General features: G+C 38.9%; 3 protein-coding genes across 3 annotated transcripts in view; 2 read left to right on the plus strand and 1 right to left on the minus strand.

Moving 5' to 3' along the window:
• Nucleotides 1-248: 248 nt before the first annotated feature.
• On the plus strand, nt 249-19,387 carry LOC311024882 (uncharacterized protein). Its single transcript, XM_084027457.1, has 25 exons — nt 249-351; nt 583-678; nt 1,065-1,448; nt 1,988-2,311; nt 2,422-2,466; nt 2,880-3,005; nt 3,573-3,684; nt 4,176-4,245; nt 4,692-5,076; nt 9,937-10,011; nt 10,118-10,534; nt 11,454-11,720; nt 12,063-12,314; nt 12,460-12,714; nt 12,809-13,114; nt 14,053-14,337; nt 15,246-15,515; nt 16,163-16,423; nt 16,503-16,581; nt 16,663-16,714; nt 16,885-17,009; nt 17,189-17,246; nt 18,208-18,302; nt 18,393-18,453; nt 18,702-19,387. The coding sequence occupies exons 2-25, from the start codon at nt 618-620 to the stop codon at nt 18,915-18,917; spliced, it is 4,581 nt and encodes a 1,526-aa protein (XP_083883583.1). The 5' UTR covers nt 249-351; nt 583-617; the 3' UTR covers nt 18,918-19,387.
• Nucleotides 7,170-9,900, plus strand: irgq2 (immunity-related GTPase family, q2). Its single transcript, XM_084026153.1, has 2 exons — nt 7,170-7,290; nt 7,601-9,900. Exon 2 carries the CDS (start codon nt 7,603-7,605, stop codon nt 8,740-8,742), a length of 1,140 nt encoding a protein of 379 aa, XP_083882279.1. The 5' UTR covers nt 7,170-7,290; nt 7,601-7,602; the 3' UTR covers nt 8,743-9,900.
• The window catches only part of inpp5b (inositol polyphosphate-5-phosphatase B), a 101,646-nt gene continuing 94,584 nt past the window's right edge, over nt 15,442-22,503 (minus strand). Inside the window, exon 24 of the mRNA XM_084026116.1 lies at nt 15,442-15,453. The gene's annotated coding sequence lies outside the window, so the exon portion shown is untranslated. The remainder of the gene's footprint in view (nt 15,454-22,503) is intronic.

Below are 22,503 nucleotides of genomic sequence, written 5' to 3' on the forward strand. Positions count from 1 at the left end.
GTACTTCCCCTTTCTCAGAATTTCTTCTCCCTTTCACAGTCATGAAGATGATCTAAAAAAATAAACAAGACGTGTTTAATTTAATTCTTAAATGTGTGTGTGTGTATATATATATATATATATATATATATATATATATATATATATATATATATATATATTCATTCATTCATTCATTCATTTTGGAGCTTTTTGAGAGTGTGGGAGGGCCAGCAGTGTGTAGAGAAACTTCCTGGAAACTTGTTGTTGCATTAAGAAGGAAGAAGTACAAGAGGAAGAGGAAGAGAGGAAGACTCAGTTCTGAGCAGAGATGACTGGAGAGGAAGGAGCAGGACAACAAGACAAAAAGAGGTAAAAAAAAAACAAACAACTTTTATCTGATCGATTAAAAAGAATGATGAGTAGAAGTCATTCTTGACTAACTACTGCTTAACCCTGAATCAACATGATTACACCACATGAACATGCAACATCCTGTATCATGGTGTATTTAAATATGTGAGGTCGACCGTGGAGGCGGCTCTGCTCCGGTTTCATCACCTGGAACATGAAAATGTTTAAACGGCTTGTTCCCCCCGACAGGAGCACAGACTGACGGCCTCAGTGGTTTAATCAGGATGTTTGTTCTCATCTGGGCGACTCTGCTCTTCTGCCTGAGACGCACAGCTGCTAACACAGGTATACATCTTTATTACAATCTTATTATCATGCCAACAATTAAGACTTATGGGTGAAGGAATTATGTTAAAAGTCCAAGCAAAGTAAAACAAAAAGCAGCCTTTCTTCATCATTTATTTAAATGTGGTTTATTCTCAATGCATTATTGGAATTTGTCTATTATGTACATTATACATTCTACTTTATTTAACTTTCTTTATATAGTCTTAGTGTTAATGTCTTTTTTATATTGTACTTTTCTTGTCAATGCATGTTTATTATTTATTATCCTTATTTTTTACTGTCTTGCTGCTGTAGCGCTGTAAATTTCCCCACTGTGGGACGAATAAAGGACTATCTAATCTAATCTAATCTAATTATTTATGTCTCTCGGCTTCCATTAACAGATGCTCCGATAGGGGTGGAACGCTGTGTTGACGGTTTGTGTATCACTCTTAGTAAAGGAGAAATAACAGCCGAGGCCGGACTCTGTGTGGTGATACCGTGTTCCTTCACTTCTACCAACAAGTCTGCACACATAAAATTTCGTTGGCAGAAATGTGAACCAACTAAAGGAAAGTGTGAGGATTCAGACATCATATTCCACTCTGACAAGAAAGACAAGGTTAAGTCTGGTTTCAAAGGACGAGTGTCGCCGTTGGAGCCTGACGTGACTCGAGGGGACTGCAGCATCATCATCAATGACCTCACTGAGTCGGACTCCGGATCGTATCGGCTCAAAGTTGTTGATTCGACAAAAAATCAATCCAGTCAAACTGTCTCCGTTAAAGGTATGAAGAAATGCAACAAAAAAGGGCATTTTGTCGACCTCTGTGGGCATCCAGCAGGAACTGCAGCAGTTCTTGTGACTCTTATTTCATGCCCATTGTAATGTTTAAGTGTCAGATTATTTGGGCTCTAATTTAAGAGAGGGGGGTTTTTATAATTTAAGAGGAACATTTCATTTATCAAATGTGCATGTTGAAGAGTGTGCATTTCAATTTGTGGGGTGAATTTGTGGAGCAAAGTCTACATATGAATCAATTTAAGGCAGGAGGAAGTCATTATTTAAGATATATATATATATATGGGATATTAGGGTTGTATATAAGGGCACCGGGGTCGTTGTTTGTGTAAATAAATATTATTTAATTGTGTTAATTGATTTATGGAGACGAGGTAGAACCAGACCAATGAAAACTTCTTCCTATCTTATTTATTTATTTGCTCATAATGTTTGTATTGTTCACTTCATTTGTTATTGTTAGTTTTTTATTTTACATGTTCTAAATAAACTAAAGTGACCTTCAGACTGCTCTCTCCCCATTAGGTCTGACCCAGAAGCCCACGGTGACGGTTCCTCCTCTGATGATGGAGGGCCAGCAGACCACGCTGACCTGCACTGCTCCTGGTCTCTGCTCCGGATCGGCTCCTGAGATCACCTGGATCTGGAGAGGAGCCGGAGAGACGGACCGTCACATCACAGGAAACCTCACCGCTTTCAAGACGGAGAATCTGACTGCCGTCGCACAGAGACACAGCTCAAACCTGACCTTTAACCCTTCAGCTAAACACCACGGCACCAACGTCACCTGTAAGGTCGGCTTCACAAACGGCATCACCACAGAGGAGACGGTGACTCTGAGTGTGACCTGTGAGTACGGCACACTTTAATCTCACTTAACTCTCTGGATCTGCAATGTTTGCTTATATGTTAATTCTGATGCATTTTGGGATGTAATTAAGTATAATTTTGTCTCGTAGATGCAAAGGACGTCCTAATCCCTGAGAATAACAGCGTGAAGGAGGGTGAGACTGAACAACACCTTCAGGAAATAAGTCAACATAACAGTGATGAAGAAACGGTTCTTATACAGAAGATTTGCAGGAGTTGTATTCCTCGTCATCACGTCGCTGAGTCATTCAGAGCAGAGAACGACCTTTACTGAATATCCGTAAAATGCATGCAGACTAACTTTAATATTTAGTTTGTAAATTTCTCCTAGCCTCAAACTCAACTATGAATATCTCAAGTTGAGGTGAAACATTCAATCTTAGAAAGAGTTTAACTCGTCTAGAGGTCAACCGCTTGTCTTGTGTTTTGTGGTTTTCTATGCTCACTGTTTAATATTAATATATTTGTTGTTTCCCCTTAAACAAACACACCAAAATACCTTTATTTATATATTTAAGGCTTCTGGGTGATTTTGTCTCATTTAAAGATGCTCTACATGTGACTGACGTGTCAACCATCAGCAGCAGCACAGTCTCTGTAAAAGCTCCCACCACAGGGCAGTGTGTCGGCAGCAGCTGCATCACAGACAGGAGAAATGAGAACAAACAAGACGGTTGGTGAAACTAAAAGACAACCTTATGACTTTTACCTTACTTTTAGAATTGAAGCATCCTCAGCTAAATCTGAATAAAAGGTTTCACGCATGTTGATGTATTTTTAAGGCTTTTTAAGGTGATTTTTCAGCCTCAGGTTGTTGCGACATAATGAGAATAAACGGTAACACTTTAGATTAGGGAACACATATTAACCATGAACTAGTTCCTTATTAACTTATTCTTATTAAGTGGTTTACAACAACTCCCTAACTCACTATCAATAAGCAGTAATTAGGATATTATTGATGGAAAACTCTCACAGTAGTTAACGGCCTAGTAGTTGCAGAATAAGGCATTAGTAAGTGATTTATAATGGCTTAAAAACAGTCAATATTCTACTAATATGCATGCTAATAAGAAACTACTTCATGGTTAATGTGCTCCCTGATCTAAAGTGTTACCAAATAAACATTTTGTCGGGCGAGTTCTAAAAGTTTGAACATGTGAAGACGTCTGAATGCTGTTCTGATCTGACCTGCAGTGTTGAAACTCCCCCTCTTGTGTCTGTTACCCCCCCATTCCAGATCCACTCCACTCATTCTTAATCATTTTTATAAAGCCCGAAGTCATCATTGCATTTTTCATTGGGATATTCCTTTCATCAGCCATCTGCTGTTTGCTGAGAAAAAGCTGCAGGTGAACTTTTTATTACATTTATTTTACTTCCTTTTGGCATCTATGTATTAATTTGTTTTTATATATAAAAAAAGGGAAGCAGGCATATTGATAAGTCATTAAGGAACAAACCAGTGATTTAAGATAATATATACATGACACATTTTCCAAGGCAATGTGTTCTTCCAGTATACCAGCACATATACATGTATTTATGTCGATATAAAAGCAGTAAACATAATCAGTTTCTAATGTGTATAAACTAGAAAACTGCTTGAATCTGTTTTCTGTTTTTTTAATTGTAATATTGTTAACTGAAATAACTGGTTTGAACCGAATCGTTTCTTTAAGCAAAAAAAACTGGAAGAGCACGATCAAAAATCCAAAGCAGTCATAGCATGATTATAGGTAATGGTAATGTAAAGTTCATCAGGTGCGGTCACACTTAAAAACCCCTTTAAGAATGACTATTCTTGCTTGTTAACATTTGTTTAATTACTTTTTGTCCCCAGAAATAAACGGAAGCGCTCTGGAAACACGGCTGAGACTCTGGAGATGGTGACGACTCAAGCGGTTCCACTGGTATTTATATTTTATTTATATTTAACACAGCTGGCTCTAATCTACACGTTAAATGTTGATTAAGTGTTCGCCCAAAGATACATCTTGTGATGAGATCACACCACTGATTGAGAAGACTGCACAGCAATCTTAATTATAATTCAAATTAAAGCAGACACACTTTATAGGCTAACCAACCATATCGATTCAAGCGGAAATTCAAACCTCCAGAACTGAGAGAGAACTGGTTGCAGCCTTGACGATCAGAATATAAACATTTAAATGAAAAACATTGAAGACATAGAAATGTGTGGCAGTGAACCTTAAGGATAAACTATTTGCAGCAAGAAGCCCTGCAAAGTTTGAATTACTTGGTGTTTTTGTGTTGAGTGATGTCTGAAAACAATAAATGACGTAGAGATTTCATGTATCAGCTGGCAAATTGTATAGAACTTCTGAATTGACAGAGCGGTGCTGGTCAAGCAGCAGAAAATGACAGGATCTTTGACCAAGAGGCCGCTGAAGGAGGCCGATCTGACGGTGACGGGGAACCGAGAGACGTGGAATACTCCGCCATTAACTTTTCCTTGTTGAAGAGGAAGAGTCTCGATTCCGGGGCAGAGGAAACGCCAGAGACGGAGTACGCTGAAATAAAGACTAAAGAGGACGATGTGAGACAAGACAACGGTGGGGAGGACAGTGAAGGGAAGGAGGTGATGATGGGGGAAGATGAGGAGACTGAACCCTGTATGTCTGCAGGAGGGGAGGAAGACGAGGAGGGACGTGAGGACATGGCGGTGTACTCCAGTGTGAATGACATAACGAGCGAGACCCGAGGATCACTTAACGATTAATAGTTCATTCCATTTCCTTTTTCTCTGAGTGGTGTAAAGGGGTCTTGACAAGGCGCCAACTTCTACTTAAAAGTGAAGCCAATCGCTGAAGTGCCTTAAACTTGCAGTCTCCTCTGGTGCCAAAAAGAAGTCTGATTACATGGAAGTCAATGACTTACTTCTTCTCTCTTGATGTATTATCTCAGTAAACATTGTAAACATGAGTTTATGGTCTCAATCTCTAGTTTCAAGTCTTCTTCAATCCAGCATGATGTTCATTTAGTACATTATGGTCCATTTAGAGTCCACCAGACCAGAAAGCAGGGGATGCTTTAGGGGGCGGGGCTTACCTGCTGATTGACAGGTCGCTACCACGCTACCAATGCTAGTTAGCTACTAAGATGACTTTAACACTTAGCTGTAAAGTTGACCTTGAATTATCAAGCTAAATTTGTTAGCTACCGTCACCAGAATCCAGATGGATCCAGATCCAGTAAGGGTGCTGCTTGTGTCCGTCAGATCCACCTGTTGCTCCCACTCAGTCCAAATATGGTCACTTCCTTCACTCGGAGTTCACAAACGAATGGTTGACGTCACGTTGAAAAGGAGAAATCCAGCTTTGGTGTCCAACACTGGATCAATCCGTTAGAATGAGAAGCTGCATGAAGCAGTTCAGCTCTCAGACATCTGATGTTTATCATACCGTATTTATCGGCTTAAATGCTCTTTTTGTACCAAAGTGCCCTTTTGTTCAAAACAAAAGTGTAGTCGTGGCTCAGGAGTCAGAGCGGCTGAGGTCACTCAGTGACTGCAGGGTCGCAGGTTTGATCCCCAGCAAGACCCGGAACCATAAATATTCCCCTGATTTGTTTGCTTTGGATAAAAGCTTATATGAATGCAGTCCATCTATATGAAAATCTTCTTCTATGTTTGCTAGTGCAGCTTTGTCCTGTTGTTACTTCGCACACAAATAAACATGCATACCTGTAGCAGAAGAGGTGTCTGTTATTTCATTTTACCCCCGCTACTGCATATAGAAAGTCTCTTTCAGAGAATGCTATTGTGTCTTCGTTAAATATGATCCAAGTTCATGTTGAAGCAATCCAGTAGTAAGACCTTATGGGTTAATCTCCACCTTTCTAAAAGGTCGATGAGAAGGTCAACACCATCCGTGCATTATGCTAGAGCTAGCGGACAATTAGCTTAGCTTAGCTTAGCATGAAGATGGGAGTCTCTGTGTAGTTCTAAAATATATCTTCCAGCACCTCTAAAGCTAAAACTTCCTACAAAAACAAACTGTAAACATAACAGTTTGTCGTTTTAGGTGTATATTTTTTAAAAACCTTCCTTGACTATATAAATCCATTGGAACATCAAATTTATAAAATGTCATCGGACATTTGGTCATTGGATCATTTTGAAAAAAGTCCAGTTGCTTTGTATTTGAAATGAACTTCCATTCTGTACATCTGAATTTAAAACACTGTCTTCTGCTGTCACAAAGACAGGAAATGATTGTGTGAGAGGATGTGAGCCTAAAATAGCTTCTGAAACGCCAACCTGATTTGCATACTGGGTTCCTCACAAAGAAGAGAGCAGTATACAGTCTATACAAATACATCGCTCAATTTGATGAGTATTACTTTGTTCCTCTTTATTGGTAATACTTCTATAAGGCGTTTGCTGGGAAACTGAAATTCATGAAACTGCTTTCATAGCAAACAAATAGAAAACAAAACTCATATTCTCTTCTCATATTGTATTTTCTGTGCAACATCATTAAAGGAGGAAAGCAAATCGAAACATAATATATCTCCTAGCAGGCTCTGTGTATCAACCTCACCCAACTAGTTGTCATACCTTAATTACAAGAAGGTAATCAATTCTTGTAGGCAATTATAAATTGTGAGCTTTTTTAATTATAATTAAAAATGAATGTAAATGTAACGGTAATTATTATTTATTTAAAAATGTATGTTTGCATGTATTTTTACTTATGTGCTCATAAATGTGCATGAGAAGAAAATATCTTTACACACACACACACACACACACATGAATGTGCTTGTAGATTTGGGATTAAGGCTGAGTTAACAGGATTAGAATGTTCCGACTAGCTGGACACCTTTAAATAGATCCACTCGACTCCGCCGGGACTTCAGAGCTGCAGAGGAATCAACATTTGACAACCGAGAACAAATATTTGAACCCCGCTTCTCCTCCAGATCTGGAGGTGAGTGTGTTCATCATTGTGTTGAATGCATTTTCAACGTGTTTATTTTTTATTAATGGACACACAAACCTTCAGATCCACATGCAGCTCCCTTTTTGAAGGCTACTTGGGGTGCAGATCTGTCTTTTTTTATTCTGTTATATTTCTTTGATCCAGCTCCTATTGGACCCTGGATGTATGTCTTTATTAATAATAATATTTGCCAGAAACTAGGTTACTATTTAAAAGCTGCCACTTTTATTTATTTATGTGTCATCACGTCTGTTACATATATTCATGAAGGATTCATTAATCTTTCTGGTCTTCACAGACATGGCTGATGTTCTCAGAAGCCTGAACCTCCTTGAGACCCTCAAAGAGTCCATCGAGCAAAATAAGTTGTCAGATGTCAAGGATGCCGTGGAGGATCTCCTGATCAGCAGGATCAACTTGGCTGTGATGGGGGACCGCGGCGAGGAAAAGGCCACCTTCATAAACTCCCTCCGTGGCCTCGGTTTCGGGGACGAGGGAGCGGCTCCGTCTCCCTCCCCGGTCGCCCCGGAGGAGGTGGCGAGCTACCCGAACCCTAAACACCCTGACTTCCGCCTGTGGGACCTGCCGCCGGTCCCGTCCACCTCTCCATTTGAACCCGCGGGATACATGGATCGAGTCAAGTTCTCCCGCTACAACGCCGTCTTCGTGACGTTCACGCGGACGCCGCAACCCAACAGCGTGGAGGTTTTCCTGGAGGCCCGCTCACTGCAGCGGCAGACGGTGTACTTTGTTCTCTTGGCTTCGGCACAAAGCACAGAAAAAGAGCTGGAAGGAGAGAGGAAAGCCAGTCTAGAGGTGCTGACATCGCAGGGTGTGGCACTTCCTAAAATCTACCTGGTGAGACCCGCCGCCCTGGAGAGGTTTGACCTCCCCGGCCTGCTGGAGGACTTGGGGAGAGACCTACCTGAGATCCGAGCCCACGCTCTTCTCCTCGCTCTCCCGACGCTGACCTCTGCCCTGGTGGTTCAGAAAAAGGAGGCGTTCAAAGCTCTAGTGTGGGCCGCCGCCTCGCTGTCCGGCGGGGTGTCGGCCATCCCCGTTCCCCTTGTGGCCTCCATGGTGGACTCAAGCGTAGCGGTACGGATTCTAACCAAAGCGCAATTATCTCTCTGTCTGGACGACGAATCGGTGGAGCGACTGGCGCGGCAGCGAGGCCTGGAGCCCGCCAGACTCAAAGGGCTGCGGACTTGTGCGCTGTCGGTGGAGGTCGCCAAAGGGGAGGTGAAGAAGCGGCTGGCGGCGGCAGAAAAGGACTCGGCCGCGGGTTCGTCCACGCTGGTGGAGATGGCGATGCCCAGGCACGCCCGCTCCGCCAGCCGCTCCTTCGCCGCCATGCTGCAAGCCTTGAACGCCGCCATCGACGAAATGGCGTCTGATGCCGGGAAGATAGCCGCCGCTGCTCTTGGGGAGGGGAAGTGAAGCCAAACCTGTTTCTTTGTTGAAGATTCAAGAGTTGTTTATTTGTCCCGAGGGGGATTCGTGTGGTTTACATTTATTTTTTGCAACATAAGAAATGTGTAGAATAGTTCAGTAATGTTTTAACAATGTTTTAGTTGGACTAAAGGATCATGTTTATATTCTGTCAGCACACGAATAGTGGCTGTTTGAAGACTTGGCCCACCCCGAACAGTGACTTTCACTATAAGTGAATAGAGGAAGTGAGAGGAGGGTGCATGCAGCAGGCAATCTGAAGGAAGATTCTTTTTTTTTTTTATCATCTTCATCAGTGCAACTATAAAAGATTGTGTTCTCGTGCATGATGGGGGGCATGCAAATGTGACCAGATTTTAGGTCAACTGTGAAAACTTCCTTTTTTTAATCTTATTCTTACTTTAGGAGGGATGGTGTGGGCGACAAGTGGATCGTCTGAGGTGAGAACAAGCTTTTTATTCATTTTTAATCTTTCAGTCTAAAGAATTTTGTTCTATTTAACGGCCTAATTCAACTGTAAAAATGTGTCTGTAATGGTTTATCTCCATCTTCAAGGTGGTCTGTGTGTAGTGTTTTTTTTTATTAAGCAAAAGTTCATATTGTTATATCCACAAGTATACACTAGCAGCCTTAACCCCCCACCCCCCCCTGCTGTAATCACTTTTGATGATATTAAATTTAAACTTTAATGATCAAATCTGTAAACGAATGTGTTGTACTATTTTTACTCTACAAATACTGTTTGGTGTGTTGAACGCATGGATGGTGAAGGTGACGAACGGGATTTAAACACACAGTGGATGTCAAAAAAAGGCAATATGGATGGATGGTTGGGTTAGTAGATATAGATGGATGGATGGATGGATGATAGATAGATGTAGATAAAGGAAAAAGAACAACACAATTATTACAACTACATTTGTGTTTTTTAAATATTTTCCATCAAACATAATAACATTCTGCTAGTTGTGAAAGAGAAATAATGAGGAAGAAAATGCAGATCGTTCAAAGAACTGTGAGAAAAAGAAAAAAGAAGAGGAAGAAGAAGAAACATTTTGAGAGCGGAACTAAAAACCAAGGCGAGATCACTGCAGTGTCATTCAACAAAAGAGAAGCGGTTTTATGGTGTTATGATGATACAAAAATGTAAACTGTAATATAATTCTGTTTGGGGGGTTTCAGATATCAAGATGTATTGCCACATGAAAATGAACGCTCGGACAGTCGGCTGGTTGGTATTTCTGGCAATAATAAAAAGTAGGAATTTTATTTTTCCATGTGATAACAATGTTCACCTTTTCATGAGATTTGCTTTAAAGAAACGTACATTTCCTGATTTTTTCTGTTTTGTTTTCACCAACAGATGTTTCTTGCTACGAAGACCTCTTCATAGTCACTGACAGTAGTCTGACGGCTAAAGAGGGGTCCTGCATTGAACTCAAATGGGAACTCGGCTATTCAGTTAGAACTGTTGGTGCATACTGGTTTTGGGTAAAGGATGCAGAATGGGTTAACAAGGTTTTGAAAGGCACCGTCATTTACAGCACGGATGAAGCAACACGTCCCGTGGATCCTGACTTTGCAGCCCGAGTGACATATAATGGTTCTCCTTCTTCAAGTTGGGTCAATTATCAGAGCAGTTCCTCTCCATCCTCAAAGAAAGTCAGTATTTTAATCTGCGACCTGAGAATAACGGACAGTGGAGGCTACTTTTTCAGATTTCATGGAAGATATCAGCTGTTGTGGTTTACCCAACCACCTGTGATGCTCAGAGTTACAGGTAATCGTGAATATACAGCAAAAATACTACATATGCAAATATTGAGAGATGAACTGGTCTGGAGGCAGAAATTATGGTTGAAAAATGTATTTTTGGGGGGGGGTTAAACACTTTAAATATCCTGGAAAAAGCTTCATCCTTGAATTCAATTCATGTCAAGTCTCCAAGTGATGCAAACACGCACATTTGACAGAACTAGCTCATTTAAAAAAGCCTGTTTTTGTTACTAAAGGTACGTTTCTACAAATGTCACCCTTCTAATGCTTTATTATGTGTTACATTTAAACAGTTCTGTCCACATTTCTTTTAAACTCATTTATATAAAGCAAGTTTTGAAAATGTCGGCCTTCTAACCTTAAAATGGCTGATGTGATCTGATGTGAGCTGAATGAATTTGTGATTTAATTTATTTCCTGTTTTTGAATTCACAACACATTTAAAGAACATCAATGAAAACATTTATTAAATTATTAATAAAATGTATTTTCCTTAAAGGAGACATGAGTCTGAGTTCTTATGGTTTAATAATTAAGTTAAGTTTAGTCACTAGGTCTGTATCCTGCAATTATGTGGAAACGGTCTAACAATTATGAGATTTAATCTCAAAATTCTGACTTTTCTTTTCAGTCAAACACTGGGAAAGTGAGAATATCACGTCTCCAGCTTTAACTTGAGCTTGTTATTCAGTTTTTCAACTCCATGAATTTAGATTTTAAAGCCAAAAAATCATCAATTAGAGCATTTGTTAGTTTGAAAGCCTCTGTAACTCAGTGTTCAGCTTAGCTAATAATGCTATATGAAAACTAGCAGAAAGGCAGAAAAAGTATCAATTCATTCTTCTATCAAAAGTATTCATCTGCACCGTATTGATGATCATTTATTACTTGCTGCTGACATTGTCTCATTGTCATGTTTTCAGATAATCCATGCCTGATCACTTTTGAGAAACCGCCGGTCGTAAAGGAATATGGAACCGTTACGCTCACATGCTCCACTCGAAGTTCCTGTCGATCAGAACTACAAATCAGAAGTTTGACAGGACCGAATTATCCAACAGCAGATCAGAAGTACAGGAGCACCATCAGTTTAACAGCTGACCGGAATGACGATGGGAGGGAGTTTTCATGCCAAACAAGCAACGAAGAAGACAAATCCTTGATTCGGAAAATCAGTTTATCTGTCGAATGTAAGTTCATATTCATGTCTACTATTATTAGTGACGGACAGTAAGTATTACTGTATTAATTTACCATTTTGAACTTCTTTACTCAAGTATTTTCATGTTATGCCAGTTTATACTTCTACTCCATTACCTTTAGTTAAAAGTTACTTTACAGATTAAGACAAAATATAATTATTATTACTTTATTTCTTTTAAAAACTGATGTTTTATTTCGGATAAAACGATTACTTGAGATAACTGTGTACTCGGACTAAAATCAAATATGTCTCTTATAGCATATTTAGTGAACAATCTTGCTGTGTGTTGACTGATTTTTCCGGACTCGTATTAAATCTGTTGACACAGACGCTCCCAGAGACACGTCGGCTAAAATAACCCCAGAGAATGTTGTGGAAGGACAAACTATGACTCTCACCTGCTCCGCCAAAGGACGTCCTGAACCCAACTTTACATGGTTTAGAAATGGACAGCAACTAGGAACAGGGGCAGTGTGGGTAATCAGATCGATTCAGGAGTCACAGAAGGGAAACTACCACTGCGAAGCTAGAAACAAACACGGGGAGAAAACATCACAAAACCTCACTGTCGAAGTTAAATGTGAGTACTTTGCTTGTGATTGTCTATATTTTAAGCGTGTGTAATATATATATATATATTTATATTATAATTTATTTGATTTACAATCTTGGTTGATTATCATTGTGTCATCAGCATAAAGAAATATCGACACTTTGCCTTTCAGGTAAGCCTGTAGTTGAGGCGTGGTCATCTGCTTCTACAGTTACGCAAGGAAGTAAAATGACTTTGACATGTAACGTGACGAGGAGCAACCCACAACCACGCGCCTACGTTTGGCTCAAAGATTGGATGCGCATTGGTGAGATGCAGACGCATGTCATTGAACATGTCCAACCCGATCACCATGGCGCCTACACATGTAAAGCCTCTAACACTGTGGGGACTGGAGAGTCAAACCCATTTAAAATTGAAGTCCAATGTAAGTTTCACAGCTCCTTGTGCTGCATCTATGTCAAAGAGTGTATATCGCCATTAAAAAACTCACTTAAAGTTGTTGTTTTTTCTCCTCTCAGACGCCCCGAGGAACACGACCCTTTCCATCACTAAAAATGATGAAGTGTTTCCGTTAGTGGGAGTCGGTAGCATCCTCATATTCTCTTGTATCACTGTGGCCTATCCTGCCCCGCAGACTTACTCCTGGTACCGATACCGCAGCGGCGGACAGCTGGACTCCTCACAGTGGAAGTCCAAGACAACGCAGTTAAAATGGCTACGTTTGGACTCAGTGAAAAGGGAAGATGAGGGATGTTACAGGTGCAATGCAACCAACATCATCGATACGGGGGAGGATAGTGAAAAAAAGTGCATTCAAGTAGTCTGTAAGTAATGGCTGATTATTTTGTCTCTTTTCACTTTAACCCCCCCCCCCCCCTAAAAACATGTCTGTTTAAGGTAGGTTGCTTGATTACACGAGAATATGTGTTAAACTCTCATATCCATATGATACATATTGCAATATTAAATAATACATATAAACTGGAGTCAGCTGGTTAGCTTAGCCTAGCATAACATTGGCAACAGTGAGGGAAACAGATCTTTCTAACCGTTCCAACTGATTCCACTTCCCATCACTTCTACAGCTCACAATTCACGGTTGATTTGCTTAAACCACACAAAAGCAGAAATGACAAAATGACGAACGCATCTCTTTATGCGGGAAGCAGTTGCCAGGCAACCAGAGAAGAATCCTAAAAATGTCCCGACGCATAATCTCATGTAAAAAATGGCAAATTGATTTTTTTTACCCTGCAGTTTCTTTCCAAATTAAACAAAAGAGATGCAACGTGATGATTACTGCAATTTAGAGATGCTGTTTGGCCGACTGTTACCTTCAGGCCGAGCCAGGCTAGCTGTTTCCATCTGTTTCCAGTCTTTGTGCTAAGCTAAGCTAAGCTAATACGCTGCTGGTTTTAGTATTACATTCAACAGCTTTCAGGTCATAAGTCAACCTCCTGTTCATGGATGACCTATTCAGTATAGATTTATATTTTACATACAAAACATAATATAAGGCACCATCATAGATAATTTACCAAATAGTATAAACTAGATATTAGACATTCAAATAGTCGTGATCTAGTTATATAATATCAAAGTAATTCATACTTTGATGAAAGTGCATTTCCTGCTAAAGTGATTCTATTGCTTGAGTGAAAATATGAATGCAGAACTTCTACTTGTACTGGAGTATTTTATAAGGGTGGTATTATATATGTGATGTATATGGATACTATTTTAAGCTGCTTCCTCTCTGCAGATGCTCCCACCGAGCCCACGCTGTCGATGGAGTCGGAGGTCAGGGAAGGTCAGCTTGTCACCATCGGCTGCTCCGTTGAAAGCTTTCCACCATCGCAGCTCACCTTGATGAGGACTTTCCAATCAAAGTCTTCAACATTCTTCACCCAACCCGCTGATGCCTGGCCCGCCAACACTCTCCAACATGCATTTAATGTGACTTCCGCCCACAAAGGTTTCTACACCTGCAGCGCTGAAAACAGGAAAGGTTCAGAGACGAGCAAACAAAGGATGTTGGTGGTGAAATGTGAGTTATTCGACGGGGCTTCAAACAAACCAAAGGTTCCATACACGTATTGTTTATTTAATTGCCAAGTATGAAAAGATAAAAACAACTTGATTTTAAATGGCAACAGATCTCGATCTATGACCTAGAATCATAATGTACAATGAGTGGATCTATCATCTTGCACAGCTTTAAAATGAATCAATTCATCAAAAGGTTTAACTTGTTTTTTTTGCAGATTAACACCCATATTCAACTACATACTTTCTATTTGATTTACAGTAGTTACTTTGAAGATTTATAGTTTACATACAAAACATATTAACTAAGAAAATATAAGGCATCATTATAGATAATTTACCAAATAGAGTAAACTAGACATTAAAACAGTACATAGTATTATATAATATCAAAGTAATTCATACATTTTCTTTGCATTTCCTGCTAAAGTGGTTGTACTGCTTGAGTGAAAATATAAATGTAGGACTTCTACTTGTACTGGAGTATTTTTATGGTGTGGTATTTATACTACTTTTACTTAAATACCAATATTCCTCCACCATTGAATGAAATATGATTAAGTTTGATTCAGTTGTTTTGACACCTTGAGACATAATGTGACAAAATACACCACAAACTATGACCTCAAAACTTGCAGCAATTAAATGATCTTCTCTTCAATTTTAAAGTAATGGTACATCAGAATGTATAATACTTCCATTTCCATGTTTATATAGTCCACCACCACATATGAACCAAGACTTATACCTTGAATTGCTCCATCTGTCTCAAATTAAAATATATAGAATGGAATTACTATTCACACGTATATTTTCTATAACAACAGTTATTGAATGTTTTAATTGTGATTAATGAGCTGACAATGTCCAGACCTTCTCCTTTCTGTCCTGTGTTTCTGGTAAATGCAGATCATCCCGAAGACGTGACCGTAGAAGCTCTGCCGGCCTTCGTTGTGAATGAAAACCAGCCACTGACGCTGCGCTGCACGGCTCGGTCCGACCCACCGGTGACCTCCGTCACCTGGATGAAGAAGACCGAGGGGAAGAGTGAAATCATCGGGACGACGCCAACCTTCGACCTTAAGTCTGTCAGGCCTGCTGACAGCGGACTGTACAGCTGTGTGGCCAGAAACGACATTGGAACTGGAAACTCCCAGCAAGCTGAGGTTAAAGTCAAGTGTGAGTAGACCGATGCATTCAGGATGGTGCACAGAGCAACCAGGATATGGAAATAGAGATGTCTGAGAGTAAAAAGATTGGATTAGATTCTAATAAAAAATAAACTAAATGGGAATAAGAAAACCCAGTCTCACGACAGTTCGTGAAATAGTCACAAAATGCTATCGTTTTAATTTTGCTCAGCATGAAAACACTGCCAATGGAAAGTTAATTATTATCCTTTTTTGGGTTTTGAGATGTATAATATAATATAATACTGAGAAACACTACTTACTACGTGTGGGTGGGCAGATGGATGAATCCAAGAATGCAGGACTTTGAACAAGGATGCGTTTGTTCCCCCAAACCTAAGTCAGTGGATTTGTGGCCTGAACTTAACTTTTTTTTGTTGCCTAAACCTAACCTTTGTAAAGAAATACAACTTTATTTTCCATTTGCTGTAACACATTTGCTATAAATATTGTCTCTGTTCTGGGATCTCCCTGCACTTGCATGGAAAGCCTAATTCAGGCAGGGAGAGCAAACCTCCCCGTTCTCCCACATGTCTATTATAAAAGTGACCACCAGAGGGTGCCAAAGACACTATAAAAAATGTTTTCATTACTGTATGATCTTTGCACACTAAGATATTGTATCCCCTCTCTTAGATGCTCCGAAACACACGAAGATCACAAGGGTGGCGGAGCATCAGCGGCCTGACGGGACGACCGCTGTGGCGCTGAGCTGCAGCAGTCACAGCGACCCAGTCTCTCAGTACGCCTGGTTCAAGGTGAAGGATGGGGGAAGGGATGAGAAGGTGTCTGACCATCAGAACCACACGGTGTATTCAGATCAGCCCGGCGCCTACTACTGCATCGCAAAAAATGACATCGATCAAATGTCGTCCGAGCCGCTCCATCTGTTTGACCGTGAGTGAATTTCGAAAGGGTCACGTGATCTTTAACGTGAAATCTTTATACTCACGATCTGTCTCTTTTTAAACCGCAGGAAGCTTAACGAATGCCCTGTCCATCTTCATTGTTCTTTTCATCCCGCTCCTCATTCTCGTAATTGTCTTGGGCTACAGGTAAAGAATGAAAACAAACACGTTTCATCAATGATTTGGTCATTTTATAACCTCTGTCATGTCCCTTTAATGTGTTTTCAGACACAAGAGAAAGAAATCAAATCAGCAAGGAACTGCGAACAACGGTTTTCTGGTGATGACACATTTGTGTGATATGATATCTACTTCTTTACTGAACACATCTCGACAAACAATATGATGTACAACTCTGTGTGTGTGTGTGTGTGTGTGTGTGTGTGTGTGTGTGTGTGTGTGTGTGTGTGTGTGTGTGTGTGTGTGTGTGTGTGTGTGTGTGTGATTCAGTCTTGGTGGAGGGATCAGACGGATGACCCTGGTATGGCGGGGCCTTTCAGGAGCAGGGACGACCTCTTACGAGAGCAGCCGCACCGTCCAAATGGCCAACGATGCCAGCCTCGTCCAGACAGCACGTAAGACAGCACCCCCCCAGGACAAGGCACACTCTGTGGGACGGGGAGCTGGAGGCCGCCGCTCACACTGCAGTCAAAGGATCCATTTAAGATCCCTCAGACACGAATGACACAATGAGAGTCTTCCCTGTCATTTATCGCATGTGTGTGGTTTTTAATTCACCATTGTTATTCCACAGGCCGGCTTCAGGCATCGACAGTGTTTACTGCACTGTGAATCTGCCCTCCGGACAACAAGTGAGTCACGACAACTTCATTAAGAGAACAATACGTAGAATCACGATTTAAGAAGTACAGTATATGGTCCTTTATTATGAGTACATGTCATGAGTACTACTTGGTCTGTGAGAGTCAGCTTTGTTGTCAGGTTTAACTCAGTCTGGGCTTAGAAAGAAAGATGCATTATTTATGGGATACCATACTTTTAATTTAATTTTGTATTATCTTTCAAACCATCCTGTTATTTGTATATGCCATACCATGCAATGATTTTTAATCAACATACGTTATTTTTGATTTTTAACTATATATATTATTTTTTCTTTCTTTCTTTCTTTTTTGGAATTTTTATGGAATAGTCTATGACAATTTTCATTTCATTTTTTTTTCATATTTTTTAGGACATACTATACATTATACTATATTGTTTTTCAGAAATGATTTGTTAGTATGTCATATTATATTATGACTTTTTAACCATTACATTTATCATTACTTTTTTATGATGTATTGTCATATGACATATTTTTGTGATATATTTATTATGAAAAAAACATTATGACTTTTGATAGTTTTTTTGTGACAAATACTATACTACGAAATTGTTATGCCAATTACTGTGGCATACTACTTGTTACTTGTTACTTGATACTCTTTTTATTTTTTTGTTAAATACAATTTCAGTTTAACAAATATAATATTTATCATTATGCAAACATTTGTAATGGCATTTGACGTTTGCGTGGCTCTATTTTAGACAAGCGGATGTGTCTTTCAATGATCAAGCTGTTGCTTGCTGTTTGCCCACTGTGTTGTAGCTCTGTCCTCACTGTTTTGTCAGGAACAGCAATCATTCAGTATTCAGTATTATGGAGCAATGAATGACCAGACGACCCGCAGCTTCCATTTGAAGGCATGAATTAACTGATTCATTTGCTACTGTACATTCACTGAGGTCTTCTGTCTGCATCTGCTCCAGGGTTCTTCTGCACCAAAAACAATCAGACAGCAAGTTGGACATGAACAGGAGGATTCTCTTAACTATGCTTCTTTATACTTCGGAGATGAGGAAAAGTGAGACATTTTGGGGTTTTTTCATATTAGAAACTAAACAATAAACGGTGCTATGATGTAGCAAATGTATGATGATATTTGTTGTTCTAGGAACAAACAGTCAAACATGGATGTGTATGCTGTGGTGTCCAAGCAAAAGCAACCTAAAAAGGTCAGAAATGCATAATCAAATTTATTTTCGTGTCACCATGTTCAGTTGTTTTAAATTACAGCGTTGTAGGCGATTTTGTTTAATGCCTAAATCATATTGATGGTTGATCTATATTGTGTTTGTGGTTCTACTACAGTAATGTGACTTTTTTCACTCTAGAAAAGAAAAATAATGTCCTGTATAGTTCATCTATGGCCACAATACTGTCGCAATATAATATGTTTCCTGTTTGAATCCCCTCATTTCAGAATGAAGAAAGGCTGGAGGACTATGAGAATGTCAGCACAGCACACAAAGCCCGAGATCCAACTCCATCTAAATCTGACACGGACACCAGTGAGGATGAAGTAGAGGTCAATTATTCACAGGTGAGCTTCAAGGTGAAGCCTGGACGCCAGCGAGCCAGCAGACACTCCAGCAGCTCTGATGAAGAGGCCACACAGTACTCTGAGGTCAATATCTGAATTTAAATACTCGTATCCTACTTGACAGGCAGAGCCAATTGTTCAATATGTGTTTTTATCAATCTACTTTATTGAAAATTACCGGAGCTTCCAAACCCATGGCACCTAAAATGTTAACATAAAAAAACACATCTTTGGTCAAACCGTGAGTTGTAAGAGAAAGTATGCATGGGAAAATGTACATATTTGTACATATTGTTTTGTCATTTGGTAAACAGTCCCGATGACATTGCTTTAATGTTATAATGTTGTGCAGCAGTTTATTTGCTTGTTTCTGAAATATGCATGTTGAAACAATGTGCCATATGCATAATGCTGCATTTCATAACACACTTTGTAGGCCTATTCATCTTTTGTATAAAAACCAAATTAATAGCAAGAAGAGTATTTTTCCTTTATTTTATAAACAAGCACAAACAAATGTATGTATTTTAACAGAAAACCAATGCAAAAGTATTAATAAAAAAGTATAAAAAAGTCAGTGTAACTTCTTCTTTCACTCTATACAAAGGTTTTAATCAATCATAAACAGACCTGTGTGATAACAGTGAGCTTTGATATTTTCCATATAAACTGTAGCATGATGAACGTGGCAGCCTTTCTCTGTGGCAGTGAACCACAAGACTAAAGGTCATGAGTTTAAAGAATACTGTTATGATAAACTGTCAGGTTACTTCCTTCATTTTCATGGTAATTTTATTTTGCTTGGATCTTTTCACGAAGGGGACACAAGAAAATAAGATTGCTGATTGCTGAAATTTCATATTTCAACATATGACTTTTTTCTATAATATGAGATTTTTCATAATGTTGAAAAAACTTATGAAAAAGTCATAGTACAGTATGTCGGAAAAAATAATGAAAAAAGTCATAGTAGGCTATAGTTTGTCGGAAAAAATAATGAAAAAAGTCATAGTATAGTTTGTCAAAAAAAATAATGAAAAAAGTCAGTGTATTATGTCGAAAATCGTCACAAAAAATAGTCATTGCACAGTATGTCAAACAAATGAATGAAAAGTCATAGTATAGTTTGTAGAAAGGTCACGGAAAAAGTAATGAAAAAAGTCAATGCAGTTTGTCGAAAAAGGTCACAAAAAAAGTCATGAAAAAGTCATAGTATAGTATGTCGAAAAAAGTTACGAAAAAAGTCATAGTATAGTATGTCGAAAAGTCACAAAAAAGTTATGAAAAAAGTCAATGTAGTTTGTCGAAAAAAGTCATGAAAAAGTCATAGTATAGTATGTCGAAAAAAGTTATGAAAAAAAAGTCATAGTATAGTATGTCGAAAAAAGTCACGAAAAAAGTTCCGAAAAAAGTCATAGTACAGTATGTCGAAAAAGTAATGAAAAAAGTCATAGTATAGTTTGTCGACAAAGTCACAAAAAATAGTCATAGTATGTAAAAAAAAAAAAAGTAATCAAAAAGTCATAGTACAGTGAGTCCAAAAAGTTTGGTATAGTTTGTCGAAAAATTCATTTAAAAAGTCATAATGTAGTAAGTCGAAAAAAGTCACAAAAAATAGTCATTGTACAGTATTTCAAAAAAGTCATCGTATAGTATTTCGAAAAAAGTAATTAAAAAAGTCATAGTATAGTTTGTCAAAAAAAAGTCATAGTTTAGCATTGCAAAAAAAGTAAAAAAAAATAGTCATAGCATGTAAAAAGAAATATAAAAAAGTCATAATACAGTGTGTCCAAAAAAGTCATGAAGAAAGTCAGTATAGTATGGTGAAAAAAGTCATAGTATACCATGAATTATTTCAATTACAAGAGAGGAAATTAACCAATGATATGAACTTAATCAAATCTATGGCCCCTCAAATATGAAAGTAAAAAATACATTTTCTATTAAAACGCCTGAATTATAAAATAAAGGTCTCATATGCAAATGTACATATTTGAAATATTTATTGATACCACTATGACATTCATGAACACAAGATGACATTGCCTTAATGTTGTGATACTGTAAAAGAGTTCCTTGTTTCTGACGTATGCATGTTAAAACAATGTGCCATATGCACCATTCATAACACTCTTTGAATTCAGCTCTTATAGAACAGCTCTCTTTGTTTTATAAACAAGCACAAACTATGTTGTCTTCAGACAAAAAAAACAAAAAAACATAAAAAACTGCTTCTTTTAAAGGTTCTGAATCATAAATTAACAGAAAGGTCAGACAAATGTTAGCATTAACATATTAAATATGAACAGTAGCATGATAAATGTGACAGTCTTTGAAGTTTCTTCTCCAAGTGTCAGATTTACTCTAAGTGTTACTAACACTGATTTTTGCCTCGCCTAAATTTTTTTTTATTTTTGAGTAAAGAGAGTTAGCTGTGGCTCTGGTATTTAGGCCTAAAAACTGGATGAAGCCACAGCTACAAGCCTGCCAACAACTGGTAGAAAGTAGATTAAAACAACACCCAAAAATGAGTATTTGGCAGTGGTTTTTGTAGGGCAAAATCCAGACAGAGTTGCATTTGGCACTTTGTGCCAAATTACATTATGGGTGCTTGGAGGTACAGTATATAATTCTACTTTTTTATTTCACCAATACTACAACTACTACTTATAAAAAGAACATTTCTTTCTACTTTTTATTCGTTTTTTTCTCAGTAACCCCCCCACGCAGGTGGCGGAGTGCCATTACGTCCTTGCGGACCCCCCTTACGTCCTCCGCAAGGGCCTGACGTCTGATCCACACATAAATGTGTCTCGTTCTAAATAAATGTGATGTAAATCCATAAATATATGAATTAAGAAAATATTTGCAATTTTCATCAAAAATATATTTGTATGTTGTTACATTTATATACAAACTGTTAAACTTGAATTTACAAGACGCTTTTCATTTGTGAACTTGTTAGCATTTGTGTGTGAACTGGTTTGTATTTGTTTGTGGATTTTTGAGACTCTCCTGATGTGGCTGGATTCACAAATGCATTTTTTCAACAAGGAACTCTCTGTAGCCAATCCGATGCCTCCCTCGTTTTCAGCCAATCACATTACTGCATTCCCACGAGGGGTACCTCACCATGGCCAGAGCACAGCTTTTCCTCTGCGCATTTTGTGTTGCTTTTCAGTAAAAGAAATAAGAACAAAAAGTATTTAAAATAGTGATTTTATTCTCTCTCTAACCAACCATTAGGTTGTTTGTAGCTAGCTAAATCCATTAGCTAGCTAACGTTAGCTAGCTCTTATAGTCAGCACTTTGAAACCAATGTAGAAAGCCATCCATCCATCCATCCATTGTCTACCGCTTATCCTGAAAGCGATGCATGATGGCTAGAATTGTGTCCGACTTAGCAGCCGACTACAAAGACGTCACAGGGTCGCGACCATATCACGTGGCCCAAAACATCGCGGGAACAAGTTTTTAAGAGCCGCTTCTTGCAGCGCTTGGCAGCGCGGTCCACGACGGCTGCAACTGGCTTGCCCACACCTCCGCTACAGCGGAATGGTTCTCATTGGTTAAAAGTTCAATGACGTGTGTTCAGGTCCGCACTCGGCGGCCACCTTGTGGTGAAATGATTTGCCTTTTTATTTTGGTCGCTTTGACCCTGCCTTCGCCCAATGACAGCTGG

This window comes from Eutrigla gurnardus, assembly GCF_963514095.1.
Source record: "Eutrigla gurnardus genome assembly, chromosome: 14".
Classification (NCBI taxonomy): Eukaryota; Metazoa; Chordata; class Actinopteri; order Perciformes; family Triglidae; genus Eutrigla; species Eutrigla gurnardus.

What these genes read in the sequence shown, in the direction of transcription:
- irgq2 (XM_084026153.1), top strand. Translation starts at nt 7,603, where the DNA reads ATGGCTGATGTTCTCAGAAGCCTGAACCTCCTTGAGACCCTCAAAGAG.
- LOC311024882 (XM_084027457.1), top strand. Translation starts at nt 618, where the DNA reads ATGTTTGTTCTCATCTGGGCGACTCTGCTCTTCTGCCTGAGACGCACA. An exon ending in GAATAACAGCGTGAAGGAGG is followed by an intron (nt 2,467 to 2,879) that starts GTGAGACTGAAC and finishes TCTCATTTAAAG; the next exon opens with ATGCTCTACATGTGACTGAC. An exon ending in CGACTCAAGCGGTTCCACTG is followed by an intron (nt 4,246 to 4,691) that starts GTATTTATATTT and finishes CTGAATTGACAG; the next exon opens with AGCGGTGCTGGTCAAGCAGC.